The sequence below is a fragment of the Hemitrygon akajei genome, chromosome 1, assembly GCF_048418815.1.
Source record: "Hemitrygon akajei chromosome 1, sHemAka1.3, whole genome shotgun sequence".
Taxonomy (NCBI): Eukaryota; Metazoa; Chordata; class Chondrichthyes; order Myliobatiformes; family Dasyatidae; genus Hemitrygon; species Hemitrygon akajei.
The window spans coordinates 171,463,036-171,486,732 of record NC_133124.1 but is presented as its reverse complement, the minus strand read 5'-3'; the positions used below and the strand labels follow the sequence as shown (position 1 = coordinate 171,486,732).

Here is a 23,697-nt window from a genome sequence, read left to right as displayed (position 1 = left end):
TACTGCAGCCATGAAACAGCGAATTTCACATTAGTCAGTGATAGTAAACCCGATTCTGAGACACTTCAGTTAATGTGTTCTTAGCTCTGCCTCACAGGGAAGCAATTGTAGCCTCTGCAGTAGGTCTGTGACTATCTTTCATTCATGTGCCCCCACCACCGACATCCTTCCTGTACTGAACGCGATACTCTGGTTTTGACCAGCTACAACTGCCACAAACACTACGACCAGCACCCGTCCTCCAGTTGCTGGGAAACACGTTCATTGCCCGACGGTGGGAGCAGATAGAGGAGTTCAGAAGAGAGTGTACTGGGGAGGGAGGGGAGAGAGAGAGAAGGAGCAAAGGAGGATGGTTGTAGAGTGTCTATGATTCTGTCCCATGCACATGTCTGGTCTCAGTGACAGAGAACTGACTTCCAGAGGAGATGCACCAGATCAATTCCTGGTACAGTGGTCTTGTTCCCTGGGAGAATCCAGGGAGAAAAGAGGCAAACATGGGTGGTTTTCTCCGGGGCATTGGACACTGAGATTTATAAAGTTATAAGAGACACAGGTAGATCAGACAGTCGGTATATTTCTCCGCCAGGGTGGATGCGTCTCATGCCAGGGGGTACGTGTTTATGGTGAGAAAGGGCAAGTTCACAGGGCCAGTCTGCTTTTTACACAGTGGTGGGTGCATGGAATGTGCTGCTAGGGAAAGGCGTGGGGGCAAATACGACAGAGATATTCAAAAGGCTCCCAGATAGACACATGAACGTGTGGAGAAAGGAGGGATATCGACAGTGTGTAGACAGAGGGGTTGGTGTGCTCGACAGACACGTGAACGTGTGGGGAATGGACATTGTGCAGAAGGGATTTAGTGTGTTAGTGGGCTAATTAGTTCTGCACACACAAGATGGGCCCATCCCTGTGATGTACTGTTCTGTGCTCTGTGACTGGGTGAATGAAATAGGATTAGTGCAGGATGGGTGCCTGATGATCAGCATAGCTTCAATGGGCCGAAGGGCCTGTTACTATGCTGTATGAGAGTCAGCTGGAACTCCCTGGATTTTGATAGAACATGAGAATATCCCATTGAAATACAAGGAGCTTGATGGGGGGGGGGGGGGGGGGGCGGGTGGTGAGGAGGGCGCTAACCCTGGCTGGGGCATCCAGCACCAGGGGACCCAGTCCCAGAATGAGGGATCTGCCATTCTGTATGGATACAGGGTGAGATTGCTTCACCTGGAAGTCAGGAAATTCAGGGAATACCTCTCCCAGAGGCTCAGTGTAGCTGAGAGAGGTTCCGACTCTGAGTGAATTGAGGGGACAGGGTTAGTGCAGCGAGGAGAGGCTGAGGGAGGTTCAGTGTATGTGAGAGAGATTCCTACTCTGAGGGAGTCGAGGGGACTGGGTTAGTGCAGGGAGGTGGGGCTGAGGAAGCAAATTAGCCAAGGTTGTGGGGGTAATTAGCATGGCTAGAGGGGCCAAATAGCTTCCTTCTGGGCTGATTTTTGGAGTTCAGAACGTCACACAAGGAAAAATGATGGGTCTGATATCTGCCAGTACTGTCTCAGTGAGGGTGAGGATAGGAGTAGGAGAGAGGGTGAGAGATAAAGAGAGAGAGTGAGTGAGGACAGAGAAAAGGAGTGAGGAAAGAGAATGAGTGAGCCAGAGAGACAGAATAAGTGAAGACGGAGAAGAGAGGTGGAGAGGATAGAGAGAGATTGGGTAAAAGAAGGAAGGAGAGAACAGGGGAGAAGACAGACAGGTGGAACAGGAAGGGCGGAGGTGGACAGGGGAGGGTGTGCACTGGGATCTTGCTGTGCCCGACTCACCGTGCCTGCGAGTTTTCCTGGAACATCTGCTCGCCGGCATCCTCAAACAGTTCGTTGGTCTGCCTGCACTTCGACGCCAGGTTCAGCAGGCAGCTTTCGAAGTGTTGACGGCCCTTCTCCCGCGGCCGCGACTCAGCCAGCACCCGCGACTCGGCCAGCACCCGGTCCAAGTGCGCGGCGGTGGCGGCCGCGATCTCGGGCAGGTAAGGCGGGCTGTTGCGGAGCCGCAGCCGGGGGTTCTGGCAGCGCTGGGCTACTTTGCGAAGCTGTCCCTGCACCCGGCTCGCCTTCCGCCGCTGAGGGTCCGCGGGCAGCCGCCAGCCAGCCGATATCATACTCACTCCATCTCCGCTCGGCCCGGCCAGGGAGTGTGGGACGGACGCGGCGACAGGGAGAGGAGGGAGGGGAAAGGGGAGGGACCGAGGAGGAGATAGAGGGAGGGAATAGGGAAGAGAGGGAGGGACTATGGAGAGGACGGAGGGAGAGAGGGGTTGATGAGGAAGCAAAAGGAGAGAAAGAAGTGAGCACACTATTCATTAGCCCCAGTAATGCCCACCCTCAGTGTGGAAATACACCAGGTAGGGCACTCGGTGCACGCACAGCCCATGTACACTCTGTACATACCCACGAACTCTGCACAGTGACATACACCGAGCTCACTATCACACGTTGAATGCACACACGCACTCCCCGGATACACTTCGGACCTCGACCCAGTCACCTCGTTCCTCACCCATCTGTCCTGGAGAGCATCTCTCCCGCTCTCCTCCACAGTTCCCATCCTGTCCCATCCTGGAATCTGTGTGGAACCGGCTCATAAAGGCCAAGTTTCACCTCAATGTTCTCACAGGACTTTACACACTAACGTGTCACGCCGTCACACAGTCCCCTTCATCCTGTTCACGGTTCAGTTGGCTGTGAAAACTTCCTGTCTAGGTGACCCCACGGAATAGGGAGTTAGGTCCCGACTCCTGGGAAGTTGTTAATATTCACCCGGAACCCTACCGTGTGCGAAACCAGTCAGACTGGAGACGGCCACCCCACCCAGCCTAGTCACTGTGGAAGGACACCCCCCCACCCCCCGACACGCACAAACACACGCACATGTCGTCCTCTGTCAAGGAGCCTTTCTCACAGAGCCCGCCCAATCCTTTGAGTATTGCTGAGGTTCTGCATGTCCCCAGCGTCTGCAGTTCCTGTTTGTGACCTCCACCTTCTGCAGCCACCGAGGCAAGCAGAGGCTGCCTGTCTGTGCTTCTCACCGCCTGGTAAAACAGCCAACAGAGTCGAAGACCCCACCCACCACAGACATTGGACAGAAGATATAAAAGCCTGAAAACACCAGCCACCAGGCGAGAGAACAGCTTCCCCAGAGAGGAAAACAAACCACGGACGGGTGCAGACTCAGACAGCTCAACCGTCCCACTGCAAAAGGCATCATCAGGAAGGAGGCATCCATCACTAGAGACCTTCTCCATCCAGGACGGGTCCTCCTCTTGGTGCTACTATCGTGGGTACTTGTACTGGAACCTGAAGACACACACTCAATATTTCAGGAGAACCTTCTTCCCCTTTGCAGTCAGATTACTGAAAGCTGCATGAACACTACCTCATCATTTTGGTGTCTTTTTGTGCTATTTATGTGTGTGTACATATATAAAATATTTTTCTTATTAAAAATAATATCAAATTTTATGTACTGCTGCCACAAAGGAACACATTCCATGACACACATCAGTGATAATAAACCTGATTCTGATACCCTGATATTATAGGACAATTGAACGGTTCCCTGGTAAGATCAGATCGACAGTTGACCCCACAATCTATCTCATTCGGATTTTGCACCTCACTGTTTGCCAGCACTACACTCTGGGAACCAAGTTTAATATCATTGACGTACGACGTGAAACTTGTCTTTTGCAGCAGCAGATGTACATTCCAATGCACAGTATTAACAATTATAAATTACGATAAGTATATATTACAAAAGGAGCATTAAATGAAACAAGTAGAGCTAAAAGAGAGGTGGAAATACTGAGACAGTGTTCATAGAATCACTCTATGTTCAGAAATTGAATGGCAGAGGGGAAGAAGCTGTTCCTGAAACATTGAGTGTGTGCCTTCAAGCTCCTGTAGCTCCTTGACGACAGCCATGAAAGGAGAATGTGTCCTGGGTGAATGGGAGGGGGAGTGTCCTGAATGATGGATGCCACCTCCTTGAGGTATCGCTTTATGAAGGATGCTGGGGAGGTTAGTGCCCATGATGAAGCTGTTTGAGTTTACAACTTTCTGCAACTTTTTTCCAATCCTGTGCCGTGGCCCCTCTATACCAGACTGAATGCTCTCCGTGGAAGATCTGTAGAGATTTGCAAGAGTCTTTGGTGACCTACCAATATCCTCCAACTTCTACTGAAATATAGCTGCTGCCGTGCTTTATTCCTAATTGCATCAATATGTTGGGCCCAGGGTAGATCTTCAGAGATGCTGCCACCCAGAAACTTGCTCAACCTTTCCACTTCTGATTCTTGTAACTGTTACACTTTATTTTGGATTCTGTTATTGTTTTCCCCTGTTCTGCCTCAATGCACTGTGTAATGAATGAGCAGTATGCAAGAGGAGCCCAGTACCTGCGATGAAAAGAAACCAATCCCAATTCAATGTGAATCACTACCTTGGGGGGAACAGACTTAGACCAGAAGATCATAAAATATAGTTGCAGAACTAGGCCATTTGGCCCATCGAGTTTGCTCTGCCGTTTCATCATGGATGATCCAATTTTCCCCTCAGCCCCAATCTCCTGCCTTCTCCCGTATCCCTTCATGCCCTGACCGATCAAGAATCGATCAACCTCTGCCTTAAATATTTCTAAAGTCTTGGCCTCCACAACCTCCTGTGGCATTTACTTGAACCACACAAGTGTATTTTTTCTCTGATCATTAACGGGAGTCAGTGTGGAGTCCATCTGTACAGTTTGCGAGTCTGCATGAACCGCACTCTCTAGTACTCCATCGCTTCACAGTCTATTTTCGAAGTTGAGAGGTTTTAATCAGGGGCCGGCTGGGAAGGACTGGTTAAAGTTTAACTGCACAAGCCACACACAGAAGCCTCCGCAGTGCGGTCACCAGAACACTGGATGAGACAAAACTTCCAGCTTATTTGTCCTCTTGCTGAAGGATTCCTGAGGCCTGAGTCAAAGCCACGAACCTGGGTCAGTTTTAAAGCAGCTGGAGTTCTCGCTGAAGTCGAACATTGGCCTTTCTCTGCTTCCTGTTGTCACTCTGAGACACTGTAAATAGGTCACAGGCACCATCTTGACCACAACCAGAACAGGAGGCAGCACCTTGTCCCAGGCTTTGTCTCAGCTGCCTCCTCTTCTCCCCGACAGTTTCCATGGCAGTTTGTCTCTCTCCATTTTCTGTTCACACAGAGTAACTGGCAGATGGAATATAGTGTAAGAAAGTTTATGGTCATGCATTTTAGTAGAGGAAATAAAGGCATAGACTGTTTTCTATCAAAATTTCAAACATCAGATGTGCAAAGGGACTAGGGAATCCTCATGCAGGGCTTCCTAAAGGTTAATTGGCAGTTTGAGTCGGTGGTGAGAAAGGAAAATGCGATGTTAACAGTCATTTCAAAAGGATTAGAATATAAGAGCGAGGTTGTAATGCTGAGGCCTTATAAGGTATTGGTCAGACCACACTTGTGAGCAGTTAGGGCCCCTTATCTAAGAAAAGATGTGATGATATTGTTGGAGGTGCAGAAGCCTGAAGGCGCACACTCGGCAATTGAGGAACAGCTTCTACCCGTCTATCATCTGATTTCTGAATGGACGTTGAACCCATGAACACTACCCATTTTTAAAAATTATTTCTGTTTCTGCATGACTTATCTTAATCTAACTATTTAATATACATACATACTTACTGTAATGATTTAATTTATTTTTAAATATTTTTCATTGTACTACTGCCTCTGAGTTAACAAATGTCATGACACGTGCCAGTGCTATTAAACCTGATTCTGATTCCGGGCCTGTATTCACTGGAGCTCAGAAAAAGCACTGAAACCTATCAAATATTGAATCATCTGGACAGATAGACTACATGTGGAGAGGATGTTTCCTAAAGTGTGGGAATCTAGGACCAGAGGCCATAGCCTCAGAATAGAACAGAGATGAGAAGGAATTTCTTTATTCAGAGGGTGGTGAATCTGTGGAATTCATTGCAACAGACAGCTGTGGAGACCAAGCCATTGGGTATATTTAAAGCAGACGTTGATAGATTCTTGATTAGCCAGGGTGTCAAAGGTTACAGGGAGAAGTCAGGAGAATGGAGTTGAGAGGGCTAAAAAAATCAGCCATAATGAAATGTCAGAGTAGACTTGATGGGCTGAATGGCCTAATTCTGCTCTTCTGTCTTGTGTGCTTGTGGTCTTATGATTTGGGGGATGTGGCTTGAAATGTTGAGACAGCATTGAATTGTCCATGCTGGGTCATAGAGACAGATAATAGGGAAACAGGCCCTTCAGCCCAACTTATCCATGCCAACCAGAGTACATTCCTGAGCAGGTCTGCATTTGGCCCACGTACCTTTAACCCTTTCCTCTCCATGTGCAAGTGACTAACACATAACTGTACACTCCTCATTACGTTGTCTGGCAGCTCATTCCATGTGCAGCCACCCTTACAGCGAAAAACGTACCCCTCTGTCACCTCTAAATCTTGTCCCTCTTACCTAAAGCCTCAGCAACACACAAAACACTGGAGAAACTCCACAGATCAGGCAGCATCAATGGAAATGAATAAACTGTCAACATTCCTGGCCAAGACCCTTAAACAGGACTGGTAAGGAAAGAGGACAATGCCAGAAGGAAACATCCTCTGCCTTGAAGGTTTAGACTCCCCCTCCCCCAGGAGAAAGAATGTGACCGTCCATCTTACCTCTGCCCTTCATGGCTTTATAAACCTTTATAAGGTCACTCCTCAGCCTCTCCAATCTCTCCTTATAACTCAAGCCCTTCAGTCCCGGTAACATCCCAGTGAATCATTTCTGTGGTTTAATCACAGCCCCCCTGTAGCTGGAGGGATGGTGGTGAGCTGTTTTCTTGAGCCCCTGTAGTCCATGAGGTGGGTTATACCCGCAGCCTGCAAGGTGTTGGTTATGCGCGCAGTGGAGGGATGGTGGTGAGGTGCCATCTTGAACCGCTGTGGTCTGTAGGGCGTGGTTATCTGCATAGTGGAAGGATGGTGGTGAGCTGCCAGCTCACCCCACTGCATTCTGTGAGGTGTGGGTCATACCTGCTGTGCTGCCAGGGAGGAAGTTGCAGGATTCTGACCCAGTGATGCTGAATGGACACCAAGTCAGGACAGCGTGTGGTTTGGAGGGCAACTTCCAGGTGGTGGGGCGCCCCATGGTTGTGCCCGTGTGGGAGTGAGGAGGTGGATGTGATGGGGTATTTGTCAGATGAATTCCAGCAGCAAGTAACACTTCTATTAACGCAGCCACCCTTTCCCAAAGGTTTTGTTCAGCATTAATATCCCTCCTCTCAGCCTCAGGGAGGGGGAATTCAATGCTGGAGACACATGAGAGAGGAGATGCTGTAATCTGGAGCAACATACAAGGTGCTGGAGGAATTCAACAGGTTCAGCAGCAACGGTGAACGGAAGCAGACGGTCAATGTTTGAGCATGAAACCCTTTTTCCACCCTTCTCTCCTCCTTTTCCATCCACCTCTCGCTCCCCTCTACTGCCTCCTCATTCTCTTCACTCTAGCCCCTCCTCTCTTTCCCCTTCTCTCTCCTCCCTTGCCCCAGCTCCCTTGCCCCTCTTCTGCCTCCTCTTAATCTCCACTCCTGCCCCTCCTCTCTTCCTCTCCCCCCCAAATTCAAAGTAAATTTATTATCAAAGTACCTGCTGCAAATGTCACCAATCCTGTTATAACCCAGGGATTCCCTTCCTTGCGGGCTTTCACAGTAATTACAAGAAACACAATGTGATAAATGAAAGACCAGACTCAACGTGGTGGACAAGCAACCACTGTGCACAAAAATGCCCAACAAATTCTGCAAATACAAAATGAGGAAAATATAACAACGATAACAAAAGCAATAGACACAGCAAATCAATCAATATCAATGAAATGAGATGAGGAGTTCTTGCAGGTGAGTTCAGTTCAGTGGGAACGGTTCAGTGATGCGGTGAGTGAAGTTGAGTGAAATTTTTGCCTCTGGTTCAAGAGCCGGATGATTGAGGGGTAAACGTGTTCCTGAACCTGGCAGTGCAGGTCCTCCTGAGGCTCCTGTATTTTCTTCCTGATGGCAGCAGTGAGATGAGAGCAGGGCCTGTGTGTTGGGGGTCCCTGATGACAGATGCTGCTTTCCTATGACGTTTTATTTGCTCAGTGGAGGTGAGGGCTTTATCCGTGATGGAGGGGGCCATATCCACTACTTTTTGTAGGTTTCTCCGTTCAAGAGCACTGGTGTTTCCATATCAGGCCATGATACAGTCAGTCAATATACTCTCCACCACACATCTACAAAAACTTATCAAAGTTTTAGATGTCATGCAAAATTTATGCAAACTTCTAAGAAAGTGAAAGTGCTGCCGTGCTTTGTCACAACGGTACTAATGTGCTGCGTCCAGAAGGAAGCTTTTGAAACAATAACACCAAGGAATTTTTCCTCTCCAACCCACTCTCCCCTCACCCTTTCCCTCCCCTCTCTATTCCTCTCTTACCCCTTCCTTCCTATTCCCCCATCTCTCTCTCTATTCACCTTCCCCCTCTCTTCCCTCCCTTGCCTGCTTTCTGCCCTCTCTGTGCCTCTTCTCCCTCTTCCCCCACCTATCTAATCCATTGGGACAGCACTGGCAGACAGCCAGTTCAAACACTTCTCCTTCTGAGATGTTCTGAACTCCGAAGAGTTGGGGCAGGAGGAGAATATTCACCCACAACCCTCCCAAGGCCTCTGCCCTCCTGTTCTCCATGACTCTCGCTGATCTCCTCCCTCAGCCCCAGCACCCTGCACTAACCCTGACCTCTCCATTCTCTCAGTGTCCAGATATCTCTCTCGAATACACTGAACCTCCCTCAGCCCCACCACCCTGCACTAACCCAGATCCCATTCCCCCAGTGTCTAGGTGCCCCTCTTGGATACACTGAACCTCCCTCAGCCTCAGCACCCTGCACTAACCCAGACCCCATTCCCCCAGTGTCTAGGTACCCCTCTTGGATACACTGAACCTCCCTCAGCCCCACCACCCTGCACTAACCCAGACCCCATTCCCCCAGTGTCTAGGTACCCCTCTTGGATACACTGAAACTCCCTCAGCCTCAGCACCCTGCACTAACCCAGACCCCATTCCCCCAGTGTCTAGGTACCCCTCTTGGATACACTGAACCTCCCTCAGCCTCAGCACCCTGCTCTAACCCAGACCCCATTCCCCCAGTGTCTAGGTACCCCTCTTGGATACACTGAACCTCCCTCAGCCTCAGCACCCTGTACTAACCCAGACCCCATTCCACCAGTGTCTAGGTACCCCTCTTGGATACACTGAACCTCCCTCAGCCCCACCACCCTGCTCTAACCCAGACCCCATTCCACCAGTGTCTAGGTACCCCTCTTGGATACACTGAACCTCCCTCAGCCCCACCACCCTGCTCTAACCCAGACCCCATTCCACCAGTGTCTAGGTACCCCTCTTGGATACACTGAACCTCCCTCAGCCTCAGCACCCTGCACTAACCCAGACCCCATTCCCCCAGTGTCTAGGTACCCCTCTTGGATACACTGAACCTCCCTCAGCCTCAGCACCCTGCACTAACCCAGACCCCATTCCCCCAGTGTCTAGGTACCCCTCTTGGATACACTGAACCTCCCTCAGCCCCACCACCCTGCTCTAACCCAGACCCCATTCCACCAGTGTCTAGGTACCCCTCTTGGATACACTGAACCTCCCTCAGCCCCACCACCCTGCTCTAACCCAGACCCCATTCCACCAGTGTCTAGGTACCCCTCTTGGATACACTGAACCTCCCTCAGCCTCAGCACCCTGCACTAACCCAGACCCCATTCCCCCAGTGTCTAGGTACCCCTCTTGGATACACTGAACCTCCCTCAGCCTCAGCACCCTGCACTAACCCAGACCTCATTCCCCCAGTGTCTAGGTACCTCTCTTGGATACACTGAACCTCCCTCAGCCTCAGCACCCTGCACTAACCCAGACCTCATTCCCCCAGTGTCTAGGTACCTCTCTTGGATACACTGAACCTCCCTCAGCCTCAGCACCCTGCACTAACCCAGACCTCTCCATTCCCTCAGTGTCTAGGTATCTCTCCCAGATCTTCCACGTTATCATTTACCTGCAGTGCACTCTCTTGACAGCTTTTAAACTTTATTCTGTAGTTTTATAGTTTTAACTTGTTCTAGCTCAATGCACTGTGTAATGAGCCGATCTGTATAAACAGTATGCAAGACAAGTTGTTTATAATCTGTACACCCCTCTGTGGGGATAATATTCTTCCCACACTCCCAAGGTCAGCGAAGATATTCCCGTTCTCCCCACACACGGCATCACCCCAGGAACCGAGCTGGGCAACGGCTGCAGAGTGAGTGTACCTACCCCGCCCATGGCAGAGGAAGAGTTTGCTCCTCCCCGACCTGTAAAGGCAGCAACGCAGATCTTGCTGCACACACACCTGACAAATCTCGCTCACAGTCCAAAGTCCAGGGTGTCAGGCACAGTGTGATCTGTGTAAGCTGACATTCTCCGGGTCCAAATGGGCCACAGAGCACGCGAGAGCATAGAGCGGCCCATCACGTCTGGCTGTGATCCCATCTGAAGGAGCAGGGGAGTAAGGTACTGTCCAAGCTACACACGGGCCTGGCTTGGGAAATATATCTCCATTTCTTCATCTTCACTGAATCGAAGTCCCAGAACTTTCTCCCCAACTGCACCATGGGCCAGTGTTGTCCATCATGTGAGCTCAGCGCTGCCTTCTCAGACCATCCATATCTTACCATCCTGATCCCAACTGTGATCCTGATTCCAATCCCGCTCCAAATTCCTCCATCCTGACCCAATCCCATTCCTGAATCCAATCCGATCCTGAGCCTGAGTATGATCCTTATTCTGACCCTCATGCGCATCGTGATCCTATCCGGATGACAACCTGATCCCGATCCCAATCCTGGTTCTCCATTTCCTGCCTCTCCACAAGCCTGTCATGCACACAAAATGCTGAATGAACTCAGCAGGCCAAGCAGCATCAACGGAGGGAAATAACAGTTCTGCCCAATTCTTTCCAATCCTGATGAAGGGTATTTCAAAATGTCCACTGTTTATTCCCCTCCCTAGATACTCCCTAACTTGCTGAGTTCCTTCCTCAGCAGTTTGTGCATGTTGCTCAAGATAGTCAGCATTTGCAGAATCTCTTGTGTGTTGTGTGCCCAAAGCCTCTCAATTGCCTGTATCGTCTCTGCCTCCACCATCATCATTCCAGACAGCCAACATTTCTGTGTAAAAATTTGCCCTGCACTTCTTCTCTGAACCTTCTCTGCATGCCTTCTGGTAATTGTCCCCCACCCCCAGGTCACTGGGGTCAGGGGTTGTGATGCCAGTCTGGAAGTCAAGGGCCAAAGGTCAAACCTGTTAAAGTCTGGAGGACAAAGCTGAATGTCGAAGACCGAGTGTGGAGACTTGAAGGGGTCGCAAGGGCCCAAAGGAGACACAAGGGCTCAGATCATTGGGGCTGGAGGTCCATGAGAGTCCAAAGATCGGGGCCTGAAGGTTAAACTTGTGATTAGCGAGCCCTGGGATGAAGTCCGAAGCAAATTCTGCCCCATCCAAATCTTTTATGCTAAGGAGGTTCCAATCAATACTCGGGAAGTTTGAAGTCACCCATGAAAACAACCCTGTTATTTTCGCACCTTTTCAAAATCTGCCTCCTGACCTGTTTCTCAGTTCTCTGTTGCTGTCAGGGTCTATGGGATATTCCCAGTAGAGTGATTGCTCCCATCCTGTTTCTGAATTCCACCCACATTGACTCAGTAGACAATCCCTCCACAACATTCTCCCTTTCTGTAGCTGCGATACTCTCCCTGATTAGCAATGCCACTCCACCCCTTCTTTAACATCCCTCCCTGTTCCTTTTGAAACATCTAAATCCCAGACATCCAGAAACCCTTCCTGCCCTTGTGACAGCCAAGGTTCCATAATGGCCACAACATCATAGCTCCATGTACTGACCGAGAGTAGATGTGCCCAGGAAGGATTCTTGACTTGATATATCGACAGGCCGACGAGAGGAGAGGCCATACTGGATCAGGTGTTAGATCTCCCAGTGGGAGAGTATTTCAGAGTCAGTGACCACAGCCCTTACCCCAAACTTTACTATGGCCTTGGCTAGGGCTAGGGCTAGGAGTAGACTCTATGGGAAAGTATTTAATTGGGGGAGGGTGAATTATAATGCAATTAGGCAGGGACTGGCAAGGATAATAGCTTCAGGGAATCTTGGTTTTCGAGAGATATTGAGGCCCTGGTTAAGAAAAAAAGGGGTGCATAGTAGGTATGGGCAGGCAGGAACAAATGAGGTACTTAAGGAGAATAAGAATTCCAAGAGAACATTTAAGAACGGAATCAGGAAAGCTAAAAGAAGGCACAAGGTTGTTCTCGCAGACAAGGTATAGGAGAATACTAAGGGCTTCTGGAGATTTGTAAGAGCAAAAAGACCGCAAGGAGCAAAATTGGTCTTCTGAAAGATCAGAATTGTAATGTGTGCATGGAGCCAAAACAGCGGAGATCTTAAATGGATTTTTTGCAGCCGTATTTATTCAGGAGATGAACACAGGGTCTATAGAAGTGAGGCAGCAGCAAGGTATTGGACACTATACAGATTACAGAGCAGGGGAGGTTCATTGTTTTGAGGCAGATCAGGGTGGTCAGATCCCCAGGTGTTCCCTCGGACCCTGTGAGAGGTAAGTGGAGAAATTGCCGGGGCCCTAGCGAAGATTTTTAAATCATCCTTAGCAATGGATAATGTACTGGAGCATTGGAGAATAGCTAAAGTTGTTCTGCTGTTCATGAAAGGCTCATTACTTCAAAAATTCCATTTAATATCGGTATACATCCTGAAAGTCTGTAGACATGTGGTGGAAAATGTGCTGACCGGCGGCATTATGGTCTGGTATGGAAACACCAATGCCTTTGAGTGGAAAATCCTAACGAAAGCTGGTGGATTCAGCTCAGTACATCACGGGTAAAACTCTCCCAACCATTGAGCGCATCTACATGAAATGTTGCCGTAGAAAAGCAGTCTCCATCAACAACGCTCCTCAGTGCCCGGGTCATGCTCGCTGCTGCCATTAGGTAGAAGGTACAAGTGCATCAGGACTCGCACCACCAGGTTCAAGAACAGTTACTACCCCTCAACCATCAGGGTCTTGAACAAAGGGGGATCACTACACTCGTTCTATTTCTGGAGTTCCCTCAACCGATGGTCTCACTTTAAGGACTCTTTATCTTGTTACTTCATTCTCGTTATTTATCGCTATTTATTTATATTTGCGTTTGCACAGTTTATGTTCATTGATCCTGTTTACAGTTACTGTTCAATAGATTTGCTAAGTGTGGTAGCAGGAAAATGAATCTCAGAGCTGTATATGGTGATTTGTATGTACTCTGATAAATTTTACTTTGAACTTACAATGATCTTTACATATTACTTTGTACTGCTGCCACAAACAACAAATTATAAATTTCAGGACAACCGTCAGTGATAATAGACCCCATTCTGATTCTGATTCTGGTTCTGATCCAGGTTTTAGTTTAGGATCTGGATGGATGATTCCCACTCAGAGTGCACTGGAGCTATAGATCAGTGCTGTGGATCCAGTGTCCCACAGCCAAGTCAAAATGCACACAGAGCTGATTAGCAAACAATAGCCGTTAACCAGTGAGGAAATGGAAGGGAGCTGTTAATCACCCGGCTGGTATACCTCCCTCCCACCGTTTCCTTACACATGGGGACCACAATCGTCATTCCTTACACTCCCCCACGCCATTGCTTCCTTACACATGGGGACCACAATCCGTCACCAGGACCTCGTGCGATTCCCCGAATGATTGTCTGTGACTGTAAGCACGCAGCCCTGAAGGCACCCTGTCTGGTGTTATTAAAAATTATCAGAATCGGTTTTAATATTACTGCCGTATGTTGTGAGATTGGTTGTCAATGTGTAATAATAGAAACAAAATACTGTATGCATATAAAGTAGTTAAATAAGTAGTGCAAAAATAGAAATTTTAAAAAGTAGTGAGGTAATATTCATGGGTTCAATGTACATTTAGAAATCAGATGTCAAAGAGGAAGAAGCTTTTCCTGAGTCAGAGTGTGTGTATCAAAGCACCACTACATCCCCCACCCCCTCCAACTCTGCTGACTCAAAAGCCTTCACCAGGCAGGAGGCACTTTCTGCTCAGTGTTCTGGGACAGATGAGTCCAAGCCCAGAAGGACTGGGTTGCAGATCAGAGGGGAGAGGTTTGAAGGCGGGACTGACTTTGTATTCTTTCGGGTTAAAAAAAACTCCGCAGAATTTATGCTTAAGCTTTTCTTATGTTACGTTGCTGTAAATTCATTATTCAATCTCCTGATCCCACAGACCAAAACATAAAAACTAGTGTCTATCCCAACACTTCGACATCTCAGGCAGGCTCTGTCTCTCTCACTTGTGAAGAAGAGAGAGATATCGCTCCTGCCACAGCGAGAGGGGAGAACTGCTGCATCGCTCGTCCAAGCCTCCTGACTTGTCCAAACCTTTGTTAAATGGTCACTGCAAGGTGGCCCTCAGTGTGTGGCTGAGGGCTAAAGTCAGAGTTCAGCTGAGGCCCTGATCAAGGATCGCCATGGGGAGATGAAGGGTGAAGGGGGTGTATGGAAGATTGAGCACAAGGTGTGAGAGCAGAGGGTTTACAGTACAGCTTTGTACAACACTGGGCAACGTTCAAAGCAAAATTTACATGTCACCACATGCAATAATGCTAAGATTCTTTTCCTGCGAGCATACTTAGCAAATCTATAGAACAGTAACAGAAAACAGGATCTATAAACTGTAAACCATAAACAAACTGTGAAAATGCAGATATAAATAAACTACAATAAATAATGAACATGAAATAACAATATAACGGAGCCTTTAAATGAGTGTAGCTATCCCCTTTTGTTCACGAGCCTGATGGTAGTAACTGTTGTTGAACCTAGTGGTGTGAGGCCTGAGGCACTTGTACCTTCTACCTGATGGCAGCAGTGAGAAAAGACCATAGTCTGGGTGGTGAGGACCTACGATGATGGATGCTGCATTCCTATGGCAACATTTCACATAGATGTCCTCAGTGGCTGGGTGGGTTTTACCCATTTTGTACTAGGCCAAATCCACTACCTTTCACAGGATTTTCTGCACAAAGGCATTGGTGTTTCTACACCAGGCCTTAAAGCCATCAGTCTTCACACTTTTCACCATACATCTATAGAAGTTTGCCAAGGTTTCTGATGACATGACAAACCTCCGCAGACTCCTGAGGAAGTAGAGACGCTGTTGTGCTTTCTTCACAATAATATTTATATGATGGGTCCAGAACACATCCTCTGAGGTACCCAGTAACTTAGTAAGTTACTGAACTCCACCTCTGATCCTCCGAGGATTACTGGCTCATGGACTCTGGTTTCCCTCTCTTGAAGACTACAATCACTTCCTTGGACTTACTGACATTGGGTCGAGGTTGTTGTTGTGATGTGACTCAGCCAAATTTTCAATCTCCCTTCTGTATGCTGATTCATCACCCCCTTTGATACAGCAGTGGTGTCATCGGCAAACTTGTATATAGTGTTGGAGCTGTACTCAGCCACAAAGTCATTGCTGTAAAGCGAGTAGAGCAGGGGACTAAGCACACACTCCAGCGATGCCCCTGTACTGATGGAGATTGTGGAGGAAATGTTTTTGCCAATCTGAGCTGACTGGGGTCGACAAGTGAGGAAATCCGGGATCCAATTGCACAAGGGGTATTGAGGCCCAGGTCTTGGAGTTCACTGATTAGTTTTGAGGGGATGATGTTGTTGAATGCTGAGCTGTAATCAATAAAGAGCATACTGATGTATGCATTTTGCTGTCCGAATGTTCCAGAGTTGTGTGAAGAGCCATCGGGATAGCATCTGCTGGAGACCTGTAGCTTTGCTAGGCTAATTGGAGCAGATCCATGTCTCCACTCAGACAGGAGGTGATGTTTTTCAACACCAGCCTCTCAAAACACCTCATCACTGTGGATGTAAGTGCCACTGGGTGATCATCATTTCGACAGGTTACCATGCTCTTCCGGTACAATTGGAGCCTGCTTGAACTGTGTATTGCGTTCAGTTCTGGTTAACACATTAGAGTGAGGAGGTGACTGCACTGGGGAGGGTGCAGAGGAGATTCCACTGGGATGGGGAGTCTCGAGTACAAGGAGAGATGGGAGAGGCTCAGTCTGTTCCCCTGGAGAAGGGAGGAGGCCTGACAGAGGTGACCGAGAGGGTCATAGGAAGGCTGAAAGAGCTGGGAGATCAGGGTGTATAGTGCAGGAGATCACAGCCTCTGGGCTCTGGAGCAAAAAAAAAACTTGATGAGGACTGGTGTGTGCTCTGCCTTTGATTTCCCATTCTTGAAGTTCATAATCAGTTCCTTGGTCTTACTGACATTGTGTGCGAAGTTGCTGATGTGACACTACTCAGCAGCCTATCTGCACGCCTTCTCGTCCCCATCCGATAGTGGGAGGTGATCCCCTTGTGTGGGTCTGTTTGTTGTCCTGAGTAGGTCAGTACGTGTCCTTCACCAATATTGCCCTCCCACATGGGAGTCCCGTATGTCCTAGTCTGTGGTGGAATGGAAGCAGTCCTTCCTCAGCCGGGACTGATCAAAGGTCCCTTACCATTCCTCTGGCTCCTCTCTCACGGTCATTACTGTAATTCACTGTACAACCCTCACCTCCCTTCCATTTCTTCACACTCCTTCCTCCAGTTTCTGGTAGGCCTCTGTCTGCACTCATGACTGTATGACTAGGCTCAGATCAAACACCATTGTATGCAAATCACACCACTACTGTAAGCAGAATCTCAAATGGCAATGAACTGGTGCACAGGAGTGAGATTGAGTGGTATCAAAACAACAAGGTTTCACTCAACGTCAGTCAGACCAAGGAGTGGAAAGAGCACAGATAAAATTTACTTGACTTGAGGACCTGAGATAAAGGGAAACGTTGAAGAGGTTAGGACTTTATTCTCTGGATTGTCAGAAAATGAGGAGAAATTTGATAGAAGTATACAAAATTATGAGGGGTATAGGCAGTGTGAATGCATTTTCCATTGAGGTTGGGTAAGACTAGATGGTTTATGGTTCAGAGTGGAAGGTGAAATACAGTACTTAAGAGAAACGTGAGGAGAATTTTCTTCACTCGGAGACTGCTGTGTGTGCAGAATGAGCTGCTAGCGGAAGTGCTGGACGCAGCATTTAGGAGATTTTGATATGACGGGTGTGGAAGGCTATGGTCCAGTTGTGGCACCAGGGAGGAGACCAGGTTGGCATGGACTAGATAAGCTTAAGGGACAATTTCTATGCTGCACTGCTCTGTGACTCTATGCAAATATTTAGAAAGAGATTATCAAGTTGGATAAGTGAGCAGGTCATGATGGGATCAGGGCTCAGGGAGATGAGAGACCAGATCTATCCAGGTTATTGAGTGAAGCAAGAGAGGAGATTGCTGGGGCTTTTGCAGAGAGCCTTGTGTTCCCTTCAGCCACAGATGATATCCCAGTGTCCTGGAGAAAAGCTAATGTTTAGGAATAGCAGTAGAGGCAAACTGGGAATCCTCTCAATGATAGTAAGAGAACCTACCCACACCAGGAAAAGCACAGACTGTAGCATGTAGCATGTCTCACTGTGAGATGGTCAGCATGTCTTATGAACAACCAGTGTTGTGAGGAGATGACAAAGACGATTGATAAGCATAGGGCAGCAGATGCCATCTACATAGACTTCCATAAAAATTTGGATGGTTCATAAAGGTAGGCTGATCCAGTGGATGAAAGCACTTGGGATCCATGTAGATTGGTAGATCTACTTGGTAGATTGGGTGCTGAATTAGCGTGTCCATGGAGGACAGAGGGTAACAGTCAATGGGACCTACACTGATCAGAGGTCAGTGAGTACTGGTGTTCCACAGGAATCGGTACTGGGACCGCTAATGTTTGTGACAAATATAAATGACCTGGAGGAAAATGTAGATTGGTGAGTTAGTAGGTTTGCAGATGACACATTAATTGGTGTACTTGTGGATAGTGAGGAAAGTTGTCAAAGGATTCAGCAGGATAGGCACCAGTTGGAAATGTAGGCAGGGAAAGAGAGACGGAATTTAATCCAGATCAGTGAGGGGTGTCACACTTTGGGAGGTCAAATGTAAGAGGAAATGAACAATAAATGAGAGAACCCTCAGGAGCACTGATGTCCAGAATAATCTAGGTTCCACGTCCATCACTCCCAGGAAGGGAAACACGAATAGAGAGGCAAAGAAGGCCAATGGAATATGGCAGCATCCATCATCAAGGACACCCACCATCCAGGTAATCTCTCTTCACACTGCTGCCATCTGGAAGGAGCTGCAGGGGCTCAGGTCACACACCACCAGGATTAGGAACAGCTATTGCCCATACACCTCCTGAACCAGTGCGGTAGCTTCACTTGCCTCAACTCTGAAATGATCCTTGAACACACCCAAATGGACTCAGTTTCGAGGATTCAATAACTAATGTTCTCAGTAGTAGTTATGTATAATAATTACTAATTGTTTCATTTTGTACTCGCACAGTTTGTGCACACTGGTTCTGTTGAATTTCTATTTATTTTACCTATTTAATACTTTTTTATTATTACTGTCTTGTTTTTATCTACCGCTTTATTTAATTGCCTGAGAGGAAGCTAAACAGAGTTTTGTTGTACCTAAGTACAATGACAATAAAGATCATTCAATTCAACTCAATTTCTTTGTTCTACTGTGAATGCCTGAGTGAAAATGAATCTCAGCGTAGCATTTCAATAGACAATAGACAATAGGTGCAGAAGTAGACCATTCGGCCCTTCGAGCTTGCACCGCCATTTTGAGATCATGGCTGATCAACTACTATAATACCCGGTTCCTGCCTTGTCCCCATATCCCTTGATTCCCCTATCCATAAGATACCTATCAAGCTCCTTCTTGAAAGCATCCAGAGAATTGGCCTCCACTACCTTCTGAGGCAGTGCATTCCAGACCCCCACAACTCTCTGGGAGAAGAAGTTTTTCCTTAACTCTGTCCTAAATGACCTTCCCCTTATTCTCAAACCATGCCGTCTGGTACTGGACTCTCCCAGCATCTGGAACATATTTCCTGCCTCTATCTTGTCCAATCCCTTAATAATCTTATATGTTTCAATCAGATCCCTTCTCAATCTCCTTAATTCCAGCGTGTACAAGTCCAATCTCTCTAACCTCTCTGCGTAAGACAGTCCAGACATCCCAGGAATTAACCTCGTAAATCTACGCTGCACTTCCTCTATAGCCAGGATGTCCTTCCTTAACCCTGGAGACCAAAACTGTACACAATACTCCAGGTGTGGTCTCACCAGGGCTCTGTACAAATGCAAGAGGATTTCCTTGCTCTTGTACTCAATTCCCTTTGTAATAAAGGCCAACATTCTATTAGTCTTCTTCACTGCCTGCTGCACTTGCTCATTCACCTTCAGTGACTGATGAACAAGGACTCCGAGATCTCTTTGTATTTCTCCCTTACCCAACTCTACACCGTTCAGATAATAATCTGCCTTCCTGTTCTTACTCCCAAAGTGGATAACCTCACACTTACTCACATTAAACGCCATCTGCCAAGTATCTGCCCACTCACCCAGCCTATCCAAGTCACCCTGAATTCTCCTAACATCCTCATCACATGTCACACTGCCACCCAGCTTAGTATCATCAGCAAATTTGCTGATGTTATTTTCTATGCCTTCATCCAAATCGTTAACGTAAATTGTAAACAGCTGTGGTCCCAATACCGAGCCCTGTGGCACCCCACTAGTCACCACCTGCCATTCCGAGAAACAACCATTCACTGCTACCCTTTGCTTTCTATCTGCCAACCAGTTTTCTATCCATGTCAATGCCTTCCCCCCGATGCCCTGAGCTTTGATTTTACCCACCAATCTTCTATGTGGGACCTTATCAAATGCCTTCTGAAAATCGAGGTACACTACATCCACTGGATCTCCCCCGTCTAACTTCCTGGTTACATCCTCGAAAAACTCCAACAGATTAGTCAAGCATGATTTACCCTTGGTAAATCCATGCTGGCTCGGCCCAATCCTATCACTGCTATCTAGATATGCCACTATTTCATCCTTAATAATGGACTCTAGCATCTTTCCCACCACCGATGTCAGACTGACAGGTCGATAGTTCTCTGATTTCTCCCTCCCTCCTTTCTTAAAAAGTGGGATAACATTAGCCATTCTCCAATCCTCAGGAACTGATCCTGAATCTAAGGAACATTGGAAAATGATTACCAATGCATCCACAATTTCCAGGGCCACCTCCTTTAGTACCCTAGGGTGCAGACCATCTGGACCTAGGGATTTGTCAGCCTTCAGTCCCATCAGTCTTCACATCACCGTTTCCTTCCGAATGTCAATCTGTTTCATTTCCTCAGTTACCCTATGTCCTTGGCCCATCCATACATCTGGGAGATTGCTTGTGTCTCCCTTAGTGAAAACAGATCTAAAGTACTCATTAAATTCTTCTGCCATTTCTCTGTTTCCCATAACAATTTCACCCAATTCATTCTTCAAGGGCCCAACATTGTTCTTAACTATCTTCTTTCTCTTCACATACCTAAAAAAGCTTTTGCTATCTTCCTTTATGTTCCTGGCTAGCTTGCGTTTGTACCTAATTTTTTCTCCCCGTATTGTCTTTTTAGTTAAGTTCTGTTGTTCCTTAAAAACTTCCCAATCATCTGTCCTCCCACTCACCTTAGCTCTGTCATATTTCCTTTTTTTTATAATGCTGTGCAATCTCTGACTTCCTTTGTCAACCACTGTGGCCCCTTTTCCCCCTTTGAATCCTTCCTTCTCTGGGGGGGTGAACTGATTTTGCACCTTGTGCATTATTCCCAAGAATACCTGCCATTGCTGTTCCACTGTCTTTTCTGCTAGGCTATCCGTCCAGTCAACTTTGGCCAGCTCCTCCCTCATGGCTTCATAGTTTCCCTTGTTCATCTGCAACACTGACACCTCCGATCTGCCCTTATCCTTCTCAAATTGCAGATAAAAGCTTATCATATTATGATCACTACCTCCTAATGGCTCCTTTACTGCAAGATCGCTTATCAAATCCTGTTCATTACATAACACTAGATCCAGAATAGTCTTGTCCCTGGTCGGCTCTCATACAAGCTGTTCCAAGAATGCATCCCGTAGGCACTCTAAAACTCCCTATCCTGTGGTCCAGCACCAACCTGATTCTCCCAGTTCACCTGCATGTTGAAATCCCCCATAACTACTGCGACATTACCTTTGCCACATGCCAATGTTAACTCCCTATTCAACTTGCACCCAATATCCATGCCACTGTTTGGTGGCCTGTAGACAACACCCATTTGGGTCCTTTTGCCCTTACTGTTCCTCAGTTCTATCTACACACTTATTTTCGTCATGCATAGATTCTTCGATAATAAATTTACTTTGAACTCAACTTTGAACTTCCTCTCTGGGAATACTGCTCCCCAACTCCCCTTGGAGGACAGGGATGTATTTTTCTCTGACCCGAAACGTTGAGTCTGCTCCTCTCCACGAATCCACCCAACCCCCTGAGTGCTGCCCAGATTCTGTGGAGTTCTGCCTCGTCCCGAGTGCCCATCCGCAGTTTGTGACCTCCATCTTCTGCAGCTACTGAGGCAAGGAGCAGCGCTCCACACTTCACACTGCCAAAGACCGCACTCACCTCAGACACCCCCTCATCTACCCCACGGGCTGTAAAATAAAATCCCTGAAGCATGTACCATCAGGCTCAAGGACATCATCCGCCCATTGTTATTACAATATGAAACGATTCCCAGTAACAATAACTTGGATTCTTGTCCCCGCAATCAGCCTCATTATGATCTTGAATCTTACTGTTCAGCAAGTCTGTTCTTTCCCTGTAACTGTATAAAAACTATTTTGTTTTACCTGGCTCTACCTGGAGCAACATGCAAAACAAGCATAAAAATTAATTGTGCAGATGCTGGTAATCTAGAGTAACACGAGCAAAATCCTAGAGAAACTCAGGTCCGGGAGCATCTATTGAGTGGAGTTTCTTGAGTATGCCCACAAGAAAATGAATCCCAGGGTTGTGACACACACAAAACGCTGGAGAAACGCAGCGGGCCAGGCAGCATCTATGGAAAAGAGTAAACTGTCCAAGTTTCGGGCTGAGTCCTTTCATCAGGACTGGCAAGAAAGAGGAAATAGAGGACGGTTGATAATATGGTGATAATAACATTTACTTCGAACTTTGAATAAACAGGCGACGTTTCAGGCCGACACCCTTCATTTTCCAGAGATGCTGCCTGATTGGTTGAGTTGTATTTGTTTTTATATTTGTTGTATTTCGTATGCGTTACAAAACAGGCTTCTTGCTGTAAACCGATATGTGCGATGATAACAAACCAACACCAATTCTATGTGGACCGATAACTCGCAGGGAGGTAGAAACCGGTTCCAGAGCAGAGAGGCGGTCAGACTTCAACCATAAATGTTTTTCCTCTCTCTGCTCGATAACCTGGGTCAGTGTGGGGTACATCCTGTACAGTATGCGAGTTTGTGTGAAGTACACTTTCGACTCCTCCGGCACTTCACACTCCAGTCTCGAAGTTGAGAGGTTTTTACTCGGCCACCGGCTGGAGAGGATTGGTTAATGTTTAACTGCACAAGCCACACAGACTTCACAGTGCAGTCACCAGAGCACTGGCTGAGAAAACACATTGTTGTATGTGCACTTCCTGTACCATTTGTGGACTGCGACTTCTCAACAGTCTCTACCCGAAAGTCACCAGCAACAAAGAAACTATGGACACGTCCATGTGGACACCTCTGTAATCCCTACGTCCTCAAAACCCCTTTTCATCTCTGTAACCCCTACAATCCCCTAAACCCCTTTTCATCTCTGTAATCCCTACCGTCCTCAAAACCCCTTTTCAGCTCTGTAATCCCTACAATCCCCTAAACCCCTTTTCATCTCTGTAATCAATACTGTCCCCTAAACCCCTTTTCATCTCTGTAATCCCTACTGTCTCCTAAACCCCTTTTCATCTCTGTAATCCCTATCATCCTCAAAACCCCTTTTCAGCTCTGTAATCCCTACAATCCCCTAAACCCCTTTTCATCTCTGTAATCAATACTGTCCCCTAAACCCCTTTTCAGCTCTGTAATCCCTACAATCCCCTAAACCCCTTTTCATCTCTGTAATCAATACTGTCCCCTAAACCCCTTTTCATCTCTGTAATCCCTACTGTCTCCTAAACCCCTTTTCATCTCTGTAATCCCTACCATCCTCGAAACCCCTTTTCATCTCTGTAACCCCTACAATCCCCTAAACCCCTTTTCATCTCTGTAACTCCTACCGTCCTCTAAACCCCTTTTCATCTCTGTAACCCCTACAATCCCCTAAACCCCTTTTCATCTCTGTAACTCCTACCGTCCTCTAAACCCCTTTTCATCTCTGTAATCCCTACCATCCCCTAAACCCCTTTTCATCTCTGTAATCCCTACCGTCCCCTAAACCCCTTT

At 47.4% G+C, this 23,697-nt stretch overlaps 1 protein-coding gene across 6 annotated transcripts in view; it reads right to left on the bottom strand.

The window, feature by feature from the left end:
* The window catches only part of cblc (Cbl proto-oncogene C, E3 ubiquitin protein ligase), a 52,926-nt gene extending 49,868 nt beyond the window's left edge, over window positions 1–3,058 (bottom strand). For 3 of the 6 annotated variants that reach the window (XM_073054723.1, XM_073054740.1, XM_073054769.1), the window contains exons 1-2: window positions 2,442–2,771; window positions 1,818–2,280 (exon numbers count right to left, since the gene is read on the bottom strand). In XM_073054723.1, the coding sequence (XP_072910824.1) occupies window positions 1,818–2,280; window positions 2,442–2,598 (620 nt within the window). In that variant the 5' untranslated portion in view covers window positions 2,599–2,771. Of the gene's footprint in view, window positions 1–1,817; window positions 2,281–2,441; window positions 2,772–2,822; window positions 2,838–2,921 lie in introns of those variants that run through there. The other 3 variants (XM_073054750.1, XM_073054759.1, XM_073054731.1) reach the window with 3 other exon arrangements.
* Between the last annotated feature and the right edge of the window lie 20,639 nt (window positions 3,059–23,697).